A 13,261-nucleotide genomic window follows, 5' to 3' on the forward strand; every position below is an offset into this window, starting at 1 on the left:
GCTTTTCTTTTGCAAAAATAACAAAAACATGTTTGAAAATTAAACTAAATGAAAATAATCAATTAAATCAATTAATTAAATTAAATTAAACGAAAATGATCAACTCGAAATTTTGAACTTAATTAAATTCCTATAGAGGTAAATAGAGTAAAATTTTCAACCCACCCATATTTTACATTTATAGATTTACAGATAAAACCATAAAAGAATAGTAAAACTCTAATGAAGTGTTACTATTCAATTTTTCTAATTTGGTTTTGTGTATATATATGGGGTTGTTTAACTTGTTTTAATATCGAGTATATGTAATTTAAAAATATTAATTATATTATTATATTTACATTTAAATGTGATTAAATTTTAAAATGTATTTAAAACTTTATTAGTTTTTAATAATGTATAACGTGATATCATACTTATCAAAAGGTCAAATTGACATAAACCCATATTTTACAAAATTTCTAATTGACATATACATATACTTTACAAATATTCAAATTGGCATCAAGTAACTTTAAATGCATATGTAATCTTTTTTCAAATATATGTAAAATATTTCTATAAACAAATATCTAAAATAGTGTAATATTTCTACAAACCGGCATAAAAAAGTTTGTAATTGATTATATTTATTTAATAATATAAAATTTAATGTTATTGTAACAAAATGACTTTAGACAAATTTGTAAGACATTATAATTTGAAGGGGTATTAATAAATAAATAAATAAATAAAACTTAATATTTTAGGAATACTCTTTCTAGCATTTAAAGTAGAATGGATTGAAGACGAATCATTCTAAACTTTATTTTATCATTTAAAATAGAACGTAGTTAGAAATGCTCTAGAAGATAGGAGTCGATCTTTTCAAAATCTGAAGTTGGGAGATGATTTGCACTAAGGGTATACGGAATGGAGTTGAGTGGAAAACAAGTTGGTTTTGGTATCGACAGTGTCACCGGGAACACCATTACGTTAAAGCTGTAACTATCAAATTTGAGCTATCTGAGGATTAAAGGAGTTGAAGCTCCCTCTCTTTTCTCTCATCTCTACATGTACCATGAGCTTGCATACTTGTACCTAATTGTGTGGGATGGAGGGTCCCATTTTCCATGTCTTTATGTTTGGGAGGGTTGGAGGTGAGAGGAAAGAATTGTGTATATGTTGACTTATCTAACCAGATTTAGGACTTAAGATATTAACTTTCATGGTTGAAAGAAAAGTGAAGGGATTTAGAATGTCATCTTTTGGTTAAATTAGAAGAAATTTTTTTTTTTTGATGGACCATTTTTGTTAAATCACGTAAATTTCTCTTTAACACCCAAACCCTTCATCGAAATGAGAGGATGAGAGCTAGAAATTAAGTGGGAAAACCTAAGTTGAGAATGAGATCTAACACAAATCACTGAATTAAATGCAGTAAGGTAGTCATTTATTCCTTATCCTTGACATTTGAGCATTCAATAAGTTTTGTATTTTAGTCTAATGTTGTAACGTTAGACTGATAAGAATTCATTACCAAAATTAAGTTATGAAGCTTTGATGGGTAAATTGAAACCCTAGCTTCATCAATTGTCCATGGATTGACTGTAAATTGATTTTGATCATGTAATTAGGTTAGTAGTGTGAATTGGATGTAGGTTTATTGTTTATCCCTTCAACATGCACGAACCTAAATGTTTATCGGTTTAAATCCTTTTCTAGAATTATGAAATGTATATTAGACATTCTCTAAAAAAAACGCAAACAAAATTGGTGAAAATGATAAGACGTGAATAGCTTTTTGTACGACTTTGTACGTGACTCACAATATTCCATTACCATTAGTATACCATCAGCAGCTATATACCTAAAAACATAGCCTCCGCCACCTCCAAATTTTTACTCTCTTCCTCCCCATCCCCATGCATTCTTATTCATTCCCTCTCTAAAAGATTTAGGTAAAAAAAGTAAAAACTAATCTCTATATTCCATAACCCATAATACTATACCCTCCCAACCGGCGACGGCGGTGGTTTGGAAGCATATTTTCCGGCGACTACTTCCACTTTGTCATCAATTCCGGTTAACATTCTAGACAATTCCGGAACCGAATTCACCTGAAAGATATGAGTCAGCTTGTGACTACTTACAACCGCCACACACACCGAGAACGCTTGAAGCAAACTCATTGATTGATCGTATTCAACCGAATAAAGCCCATCCTCAAGTGACACCAAACTAAAACCACACTGCTTCTTCCGTCCTCCCTGCAACCAATTAAAAAAAATCTATCACATAAAATAAACAATTCTATAAATTAAATTACCAAGTATCAAGTACCTGGTAAGAAAGGTCGACCCGATTTGAAGAATTTGAGCTACATGGAGATGGAGGCTTGCCGATTTCATTCAGATGAGGACCTAAAACACGAAATTGACAACCGATGTCCCACCCACCACAGTCGCAAGCTCCGCCCGATCTCCACCGGCTAATCAACGGAGAAGGCAGTCCAAAGTTTGGTAAGCTGTGAACACCGTCAGGAAGAACCACCACCGTGCTGTTGGACCTCCCAATATCTCCACCGCTTTCATCGCTTAAATTCTTAACAATTATACCCGCCAACTCCCTGTCCACCATGCAATCAAGCATTTTCTGATCCGCCTGGACAGAATCGGTGCTGTATAACACCGACTCTCGCACCACGTACAGGTCTTTCTCCGCTCCACTAAACTCAGCATGATAAGAACTCGAAATCTTCATCTGTCCAACAATGGTGTACCCGAACCTGTAATTTTTCTCTTTTGACCCTTGATACATCATCCAGCTTCCACTCTTCTTCTTGTTCTCGTGTACCGAGTAGAACGCGTAGATCAAACTCGAATCATCTTTTCCAGATGGTAGTTTTTTAACAGCAGCAGCTAGAATGTCGCTACTGCTCTCAATAACAAGTTTGAAAAAAGGGATTCCGTTCTTCATTGTAAGCTGTAAAAGAGCCTGTACGTTTGATGATCTGTTGTACTGCTTCTTGCTATGAATCGATTCATTATCGTTTAAATCCATTTTTGGTTTCTGAACCTTATCGGAAAAATGAGCTCCTCCTTTGAGCTTCAACAATGGATCTAGCAACCTCCTTAATGGACTAGACCTCGATGGAGTTGTAGCATTTCCCTTCTTCCATCTATGATCCTCGGATTCAAGATTAACAGGTCCAGATTTCACAGATATATAAGTTGGACTTAGCTGTGGAATTGATGAGCTTTCCTTGAAGCTAAAGCTTCTGGTCATCTTCCCGAGGCTACTAAAGCTAAACCTCCTCATCGGAGATGAATGTCTCCCTTTTGCACCACTCTGTTCATCTGTCGATGGAGTCAATGGTAAATCTACCTCAGGCTCTGCCACGGAATCGAGAGATAAAGGAAAAGGACAGGAGTGAGGAACATCGGAAAACGGGATTACTGAATCAAACTCCACCTCTGGAGAAAAGGAATCGGATGCTCTGCTTTCGTTTGCTTCGATCATATGAACATCAGGTGAAATCAAAACATCATCGCCATGATTAATATCAATATCCTTGGACGGAATTTTTGTTTCTGATTGTTTCCCTTTTTTAGTATCGAGCTCCACCGACTGAGTTTGCATATCATCCAACATTTGTCCAGAAGTTTCAGGAATTTGAAGTTTTAGTACCTGGCCTCTAGGCCATCTAACACCTGGGGGAAGTCTTTCTGAAGAAGATGAATTTGGAGTGGTGTTTGATCTTTGTTGATCCCTCCGATGTGGATTCATCTTTTTCCTATTGTGATTATGAGAGGGTGATGATGTCTTCTTCATGTTATATCTTGGTGGAATGCGTTTTTCGTTTGATTTCCAGTTTTCTAAACGACCCCAGTCAAGAACACCAAAATTTAACGCTTTCCCTTGAATATTTTTTTCACCTTTTTCTTCACGTTGGAGATAACCAGGCAAATTTCTCATGTGCTTCACAAGGCTTTCATCTTTTTCTCCGGTATGAATATGATCTTCACTTGCATTTTGTCTAGGTTCATGACGTTGACCAACATACAATGGGTTTTCGAGTTTAGTGTAGTCTAATGATTTTCTGATCCTATTTGCTCGTAGAGTTACTGTTTTCTCATGTAGCCCTTTTGGCGTTTGTTGTTCTCGTGAATTCATCATTAGCCGTGCACTGTATCTGATGCTTTCATTCATTCATGGCAACTGGCAACAATGAACAAGATAGTGTTTCAGTAAAAGGCATAGTGTTATGAAGAAAACTATCACTAAGTAATCTATTGCAAGCTCTGAAAATCCATATACCATAAAAAAACTGTTGGATCTACTCGCCCAATTGCCTTCAGTAGAAGACAGGAAGAAAATGACAAGTGAAGTGACACTAACAACCAAAATTACCACTATATGTTTATACAAGTAAAAACTTTAGGGAATACGTAAAGACAAACAGATAAAGCATCTTCTTCATCACCATTAATAATCCTTCAAGTTGCAGCGAATACTTTAAAATAAATCTAACACGGATGGAAAGAACATAAAAAAAGCTATGTGAACAAACGTTGCATTTATTGATACTTTTTTTGGCAAGCACGTTTGGAATTTTCTAAAGGCATCTGAATATAGTTCTACCGGAGATCGGAAAGCAACGAGGTAGATCCTATTTGAAACGAATCTGGAAGCGAAAGCATGTGGCGGAAATAAATCAACAATACGAATCCCCGATAAATCTTCAAGTTCATACACAAAAATCACAGATCCAAGGAATCAAATAGCTAAAAACGAAGAAATTCACACATACATTATAACTATATATCTGATAAAATAGGAAAGGGGAAAAAAATCAAACAGAAAGGAAAGGAGTACGCCGACGCAAACAAACAAATCAAGAAAACGAACGGAGACAAATCAAAAATCACAAATCTAGAAGCTACCTTCATTCGAAGCTTCAAGATACCTAGTTCTATTCAGTCGCATTACACGAATGAGCCAAGAAGAAAATAATTACACAATAAGAAAGGAAAGAGAAAAACAAAAATCAACGAAATCTTACTCTGCAGTAGACGATTGTCCATTTCAGGAATAACACGATATGATTATTTGTTGTCTCCAATGGCGGAAAACGAAAGCAATCGAGAAGGTAACGTTGAATGTGAGGAAGAAAACCCCGCGAAATCTGCACCACTGTGTGGGTGAGTGTGTGTGTTTTTCTGTGAAAGATGAGAGGAGGAGAGGGGGGTTTTCGCTTTCAATCGAACGGTTAAAAGGGGAATGAATGGGAATCGATAGTGGGGCCCAGACGTTGCGTGCTGGTGGGGCCCATAGGGTGAGGAGGTGACGTCATACGGGTTTCCCGTGAGCCAAGAATGAATGCAGTAGTCGGACTGTAGGGACGATGAGCAGGTGAGTGGGACGGAGGAGCAGCGACTTCAGATTTGTCTTCGTGTGCTCTCGCACCACCAAATTTCCAATCATATTGGTAGTGGTAGGAGGGGAAAGAATTCTGTTAACCAATCATCTCATGCCACGTTTGCTCATTTCATACTCCTATGGGAACAACATTTATTTATAGTGTGAATATTTATTAAAAAAATACAATGTCACTTTTTATATTGGATAATTAATATTTCTATATTTATAGCAACGAGTGCCAGGTTATATTATTTTTTAAAGTTACATGTGTGAGTGTGAAGTGTATTAGGTAATAAGAATGCATAGCTAGAATTATCAAGATGTTTGTTACATTATCCGTTAGACTGCAAACATAGTAAAAAAAGACATCTCACTATATAGTAACTTACATGAATTAATTGCAAACATAGTAATTTATATGAACTATATGTTGAACAAGTGATAACAACAACCTAATAGAAAGAACATTTCAATGTTATTGACTTGATTTGAATCAAGTAAAATGGATAGAAAATGATGAATGTTATATGATTATGAAAGTTTGCGTCATTTGTTGGGAAATTGATTAATATAATCATTTTGATTTCTATCTTATTTTTTAAAATTTAATGTCTTGTCCAATTTCCGAAGACAATTTTGGAATGATGTTATCGGTTCCGGATACATACCATTACATAATCTATTTTGGAATGCATACTAGAATATTATTATATTTACGACTCAATGGGCAAAAAATACATTATATCTGATTCCGATGAGTTTGAAGTTTTACGGGTGAGTTATTGAGTTTAATTTATGATTAAAGTTGTAAAATCATTAATCCGAAAACACGAAGAATAAGTCCGCAATATTATGTTAATTTTTGGAATATGCCTAAATTAGGTAGTTTTTTAGTGTTAATCATACCAAAGTATTAGAGGCATTGTTTTTTTTTTTTTTTTTTTGGTTTCGTACGTTATTCCACATTGATTTTTTGTATTCCAAAACACATAGATGAGTTTTAAAAGGTGTCTAAATACAAGGAGCTAGTCCAATATACAACTAAGTAGTTTGGAATACAAAGAACTAATTCAGAATGTTCATAACAGTGTGTTCCAGAGCACCTTATAAAGTCCGAGATTATTTTGAAAGTAATTTTTTTTTTGCAGCATGTCAATATTTTTGATGCTTCTCTTACAATATCTTGCAAACATGTTGTAACACTTGGAAATTTTGTAAGTTTCATATGTAATCCCTCCTTATTAAAAGTATTGCATTTTGGTACTTGAGCTAGTACTTGTGGCGTCCAGGGTGGTACGCTTAGCGTACTAGCCCGGATTTGGATCGCGACCTTAGACAACGTACGCTGGGTGTACATGGAGTACACACGGCGTACACATGAATTAATGAAACCCTAAGTTTAGGGTGTTGTATACTATTTAAATGTTGCGATACCCTCACTATATTATGTTTAGACAACCTCCATCCCCTCTTGTCCAAAAAATCGAACCCTAAGTGAGATCTTGAGAGTTTGAGCCTTAAAGTGTGATTTTTGGGTGCTTGTGAAGGAGAATAATAAGTGAACCATTTGGAGTTGTGCTTAGAGTTCGAAGATCTGAGACTTGTTCTTCATTTGCTTTCCTTGTAAGGTAAAAAGCTTCCATCTTGCTATCCATATTGCTAGATCTAGTTTGGTGCCATTTTGTACTTTTAAGTCCATAGTTGGGTTGTTGAGCCTCTTAATTCACTCCAGAAGTGATCGATGGTAGATCTAGGGTCCTTTAGGTCCCCTTGTCCATAAAAATGCAAGCTTTATGGCATTTGTGGTCTCATGCATCAGTTAAGTCATTTGTTAAGCTCTTTTGAGCTGTAAAAGCCTCATTAAGTCATGCATGCACGTAAAGTTGGCAACTTTACGTGATAAACCACCTTAAGGAAGTCAGATCTAAGTGTTAGCGTGAAGTCTTAACCGTTTAAGAGCTGAATGAGAAGTTGGTTAAGAGCGTGGAGTACGTTGGGCATACAAGCAGGTGTGTTGCGCGTACAAGCCCTTAAGTGAGTACGATGGGCATACGAGCTGAGTACGTATAATGTACTCAACATTGGGCTTCGGTCATGTGGGCTTCTCGGTATTCAGCTATGTTGGGCTTTTGATATCTTAGGCCTTATTGGGCCATCAAATTTCTCTTGTTGGATTGTAGATATTTTATTTAACTCTTTGGTTGAAGGCCCATGAAAAGGGTTTCGACCCAATTTGGAAAATTGAGCTATAATTGGGCTTTGGGTGATTATTTTGGAATTTGGGCTTTTTGGACATTTAGATTGGGCTTTGGCCTTGCGCCAAGTTAGGAAAACGGTAAAAAGGACATTAAACCTAATTTGGACTCTTAGTGTGAGTCAGGATCCAAATATTAACTAGATGTTATTTTATGATAGTGCGAGGGTTTTAATGGCTAGAGATTTTTCTGTGAGATTCAGCAGTGCGATGTGAGTTTCCTCACCATGTTTAGCGGGTGTAAGGCAACAATGTTGGCTCATGATAAATTATGTTAGGATACTAGATGTATGTGTGACTCTTATATGTGTATATGCTTATATGATTTGTATGTTGGGCGGGGTCCGTTATACGAGTTTGGGCGGGGCCCGTTATACTTAGTGGGCGTGGCCCAATATGCGAGTTTGGGAGGGGCCCGTTAGACTCTGTGGGCGGGGCCTGATATGTGAGTTTGGACGGGGCCCGTTATACTTAGTAAGCGACGCCCGTTATGCAAGTGTGGCGGGGCTCAATACACTCATTGGGTGGGGCCTATTATTTGTTTCTTTATGTATAGTATGTGGTATTTTAGAGAACTCACTAAGCTTAGTGCTTACTGTTTTCAATTTATGTTTTAGGTACTTCAGGATCAAAAGGGAAGAGCTCGGGATGACTGTAGAGTACACACCACCTTTTTCCGCCTTTTGAGATTTACTCTGATATGTTTTGATGTAGTGACATACTTTGATCTTTTGGGGTTGTATGACAATGTTTTGATTAATGTTTTATTAAATCAAAAATGAAAAATTTGGGTCTTATTTTTGGGGCGTTAAACATGCCAATGTTGCAAAATATTCTACTAAACTCAGGACTCAACGGTCATGCGAGGCTATATTCTGAAAGACATGTTTTGGTAGGTGGATAGATATTTCTTTTGGGGTAAAAGGGGATCATTTACTTTTACATTACGTGTGACATCCCCAATTTCATGGCCAGAAAACACCCATTTATTTATGCTTATTTAAAATCAAAGTATCATTTTTGAAAAAATAACATTGCGTAATTTGTTCCAAAAAATATGATAAATACATTATCAAACCATTTCCAAAGAAATGTATTTTATTTATATATTAAATGTTGGGATGTCATCGTTAATACAATACATAAGAATAAACGGAAATAATACATGCCTTACAAACATATACTATTCTACTAGCCTATAATCCATAAATATCCCATCTGATCATCACACATGTGCTCTCATGCCACTACCCGTAATACAAAATACTTAGTAGGCTGGGTTTGAGAGTCTGGTGAGCACATAGGATTTTCAACCCACAATAATTAAATAATTTTAATTATGTATTTTTATCAAATCATTCTACTCGATTACTCATTCCTATTTTCCCCACTCTCTGTCCCTAAAGCCTTTAATTCGAAGGACATATCCTAAGGATTATCTTTGGGATAGACAATAATACTCAGGGGGTTCCTTAGCAATATATGTCAATAAGGTAATAGTAGAGGGGGTGGAGTACACCTGGTGAACACTTAGTTCAAAAATACCTACAGGTTACGAGTCTGCTAGCATTTCACTGGACTGTCTAGAATAGTCTGTGGTCGTCATCTATACTCCGCTAGACAACTATATCATCTTTAAGTCAAGGCCTCTAATCATCTATCTCATATTTCATCTCTGATCATCTATATCACCTTTTATCTACCCATCTCTACCCAATATATTTATAGGTATAAAAATACATATACAGTTTGAATCAAGTTAAACATGTATAAATTGTTTATCTAGTATAGATATCAGGAACACAGATAATAAGCACATATATCATGTAGTTATCTTAAATACTTCATATCTATGTGTAAGATGAAAGTAACTATACACTCACTTGATAAATTGATGACTCGAACTCAGACAACACTTCGCTTCTAGCAGCTGACTTTTCCTTTGACGCAACCTAATATCAGTAGCACTAAGTCTTACTTTAATATTCTACGTGACTGAAAATAGTCTAGACCTATCAATTATTCCAATGAATAGTTCTATCAATTAAGAACCAGTTAGGCATGACAGTTGGGAGGCAGGACCATTTCGGCATAATAGCTCTTCTGAAACCCATTCTAGACACCTCTCCCGTAAGTAGATTAATCAATATTATAACTTGGAATTACAGATAGTTCTTATTTATAAATTCATAACAACTACTATGAATTTAAATATAAATTATAGCAAATATATAAAGTGTAATTTAACTTACATAGATTTCCTAGACAAAAGTCTAGAAATTACGATAACGGAACTTCAGACTGATAACTACTAGATACCAGGAGATTAGGGACCTCAGAACTGCCAAAATACCCTAAAATATAAGAAAGATTCGGACCAAAAGAAGTAGAATTCGAGAGAGAGTTGTAGAGGAGATGTGGGGAATCGAAGGAACACAAATGAGCTATTTATAAGCTAGAACCCAGACCCGCGTGCCATGGAAGGGCCATGTGTGTTGTGCACATGGTCGATGTGGCTCCTCAGGTGTGTTGACAAGTGTACGGCTCTGTGTGGGGCGATGTAGATGGCTTCTAGAAGGTTGTGCGCGAGGCGCACACACGTGCAATGAATCTCAAACTTCACAATTGCTTGACTTCTTCATACGAACTTCGTTTTTTACATTCTTTATATCCACTCATAACTATCGACGAGAGCTACAACTTTCATTTAGACTCGGTCAGCTAATTTTGACTTTATTTATTTCACATAGGATTAGACTATTAAAGCTTGTGTAAAATGCATAACTTTGTCATCCGACGTCCGTTTTCGACCATCTTTATATGTTGAACTCCTATTAACGAGATCTTCAATTCTCGTTTAGATCATTTTGGCTAAAAATCTACCAATCTAAAATTTGATTTCTGAGTTGTCTACTTCAATGTTGAATCTTAGAAAAATCATAACTTCCTCTCATGAAGTGAGATTTCACTTTCTCTATATGCACGCTCTCGGTTTAACGACTACTACGACTTTCGTTTAGATCATTAAGGCTAAAAAGTAACTTAACAAAGTTTTACTTTTTACGACGCACGTTGCCGTATTGGGTCGAATAGCGAAATTTCAACGGATAATAACTTCTTCATTATAAGTCCGATTTAGGCATTCATTATATATCCAGAATCCTTGTTACGACTACTTCAACTTTCATCAATGATACTCTTCGTAATTATTATTCTATTTAGACGGTATTTTACTCTTAATTTATTATATCGCTATAAGCACACATGCTACAACTGTAGAACACATAATACTCAAATAATGTTCCTTTATTATATCAAATAGGTTACTATTGTTGACCCTAACTATTACATCCTCTTATAATTGTCTATCAGGAAACGCAGACGTAACAATTCTCCCCCCTTAGAATGATTCCGTCCTCGGAATCAAGCATTAGCAAACATATGTGGATATCGATTATTTATCTCGCTTTCGTCTCCAAGGTTAGGTTCAGCCCATTCAAATGTTTCCAACGCACTAGCACTAATTCGACCATCATGTGTTGTAACTTCTTCGTCTTAGAGTCAACAATCACTTCAGGATCTTCAGGCAACCTCTTGTCTTCATAAATCCTCATCTTCAAAAGTGGAATTATATCGGGAACTTCTCCCTCAAACTTGTAACACCGTAAATTTTCAAACCAAAATTTTCATTTTCAAACACAATAAAACACGTGTCACATTTTCACAAAAATCTCAAATATCAATTATCAACACATATTTCAAAAATTATTTATCACAAACCCAGGATCCTCCAAAAACATATCTCCAATGCGGGTGTGTGTACAATCAAGTCGGGCCATTCCTGCGATCCTGAGAAGTACCTGAAACACATAACACATAATACGGTAAGCACGAAGCTTAGTGAGTTCCCCAAAATACCACATGCACAAATAATAAGCCTCTCATGTCTATAACACGGCATGGACCCTCCGATCTCATGCGTCTTGGTGTGGACCCTTCGTTCATGCGTCTCGATGACCCTCCGGTCTCACAACTCGGTTTGGACCCTCCGGTCCTGTCTCAGTGGAAAGCTTTCGGTCCCACAACTCAGGTTAGACCCTCTGGTCCGATCTCAGTAAACACAAAATATAGAATATATATATCACACAGACAAAATGCATAATATCACATAACTCAAGTAAGCACATAACACCCTCCGGTCACACATAAATACCATGCATGGTAAAGTATAATGAGAAGACTCACCTCGTAAGAACTCGGATAATCTCAAACTCGAATCACCGATCTAGCCTCCGCTTAACACAATAGGATAATTATCCCTATATAATAACGACTCTCAATGAAGCTAGACCAACCCTTCTACAAACTCATAGAAGGGTAAAAGTCAACCAAAAGTCAACGGCCTTAATAGTCCACAAATTGACCAAACCCTAAAAGTTAACCAAAAGTCAACGACAGCACATACGTTGTGCATACCAGCTCTCTACGATGGACGTACTCAGATGATATGCATGCATCGGGGATGCTCGACCCCTATGCTGCGCGTACTGGTATTACGCCCAGCGTACATCCCAATTTCACTCTTTCTACTCGTTTGGTCTTAATCAGTTAAGACCTTGGCTCATATTACAGATCTGGACTCCCTGATATCTCTTACTCCATAAAGTCAGTGACTTTAAGCCTTTGCAAAGCTGGTAAGGTCACAAACACACAAAACTCTCACTCTCTTTACTCAAAATCCCTATATCTCATGCATGGCTTGATTCCAACGTCCAAGTCTTGATTTTTATGACATTACACCACTGAATACACTCAAAGGGGGTTTATCATAATCTCTGGAGCTCAATATCTCATAAAGTCTCCAACTTTTGGGAAAAAACCCTAAAATACTCTACTATGATGCAGAAATCAAAAAAGTGAGAAAGCTTGAAGCTTTATACCTATATGTGAAGCTCCCAACTTAGATATGCTCAGATCCAAGGGCCTGGAGGCTCACTCCTTCTTCTCCAAATCTTCTTTTTCACTCCAAGAACACACAAAATCACTCAAAGGCTCTCAAATGCACTCACAAGCTCTATGAACGAAGGTTTAGGGTTTAAGAGGGTTTGTTGTCTGAGAATGGTGGCCAGGAATGATGCCACCATATCCTTTATATAGGGGACTCACCCTAAATTAGGGTTTTCACTATGGGCCTAGTACACCCAGTGTACTAGGTAGCTTTCGCATCAAAAGCACGCATATGAGTACGTTAAGCGTACACTCGCGTACGCCACACGTACTCATTCACCACCTTTTCTTAATAAAGGGGCTAAAATGGACAAGTACTCAAAAGATCAAGGGTTATAAAGTATACCTGGACTTGGGATGTTACAATTCTCCCCCACTATAATCAGATTTCACCCTTGAAGTTATGGTCTGTAAATAACTCTGGATGTTACTCTCACATCTCAGACTCCGGCTCCCAAGTCAACCGGACCCTCTCCAATGCTGCCACTGAACCTAAAACAAGGGCACCTCTTTGTTTCTCAGAACTTTCTCCTATCGATCCACGATAGCAACCAGTCTCTCAATGTAGTTCAGGCTCGCATCCACCTGAACGTCCTC

At 36.9% G+C, this 13,261-nt stretch overlaps 1 protein-coding gene across 1 annotated transcript; it reads right to left on the reverse strand.

The window, feature by feature from the left end:
• Positions 1 to 1,752: 1,752 nt before the first annotated feature.
• Positions 1,753 to 5,239, reverse strand: LOC145009161 (uncharacterized). The gene is made up of 3 exons (XM_078967833.1): positions 5,045 to 5,239; positions 2,323 to 4,200; positions 1,753 to 2,249 (listed from the first exon to the last, which is right to left on the reverse strand). Exons 2-3 carry the CDS (start codon positions 4,189 to 4,191, stop codon positions 1,986 to 1,988), a joined length of 2,133 nt encoding a protein of 710 aa, XP_078823959.1. The 5' UTR covers positions 4,192 to 4,200; positions 5,045 to 5,239; the 3' UTR covers positions 1,753 to 1,985.
• Positions 5,240 to 13,261: the final 8,022 nt, after the last annotated feature.

Source organism: Lactuca saligna, chromosome 8 (genome assembly GCF_052625555.1).
Source record: "Lactuca saligna cultivar CGN05327 chromosome 8, ASM5262555v1, whole genome shotgun sequence".
Lineage (NCBI taxonomy): Eukaryota > Viridiplantae > Streptophyta > Magnoliopsida > Asterales > Asteraceae > Lactuca > Lactuca saligna.

Coding starts and splice junctions, on each gene's coding strand:
- LOC145009161 (XM_078967833.1), bottom strand. CDS start 4,191: ATGAATGAAAGCATCAGATACAGTGCACGGCTAATGATGAATTCACGA. Junction 2,250..2,322: donor GGGTCGACCTTTCTTACCAG/GTACTTGATACT, acceptor AATTGGTTGCAG/GGAGGACGGAAGAAGCAGTG.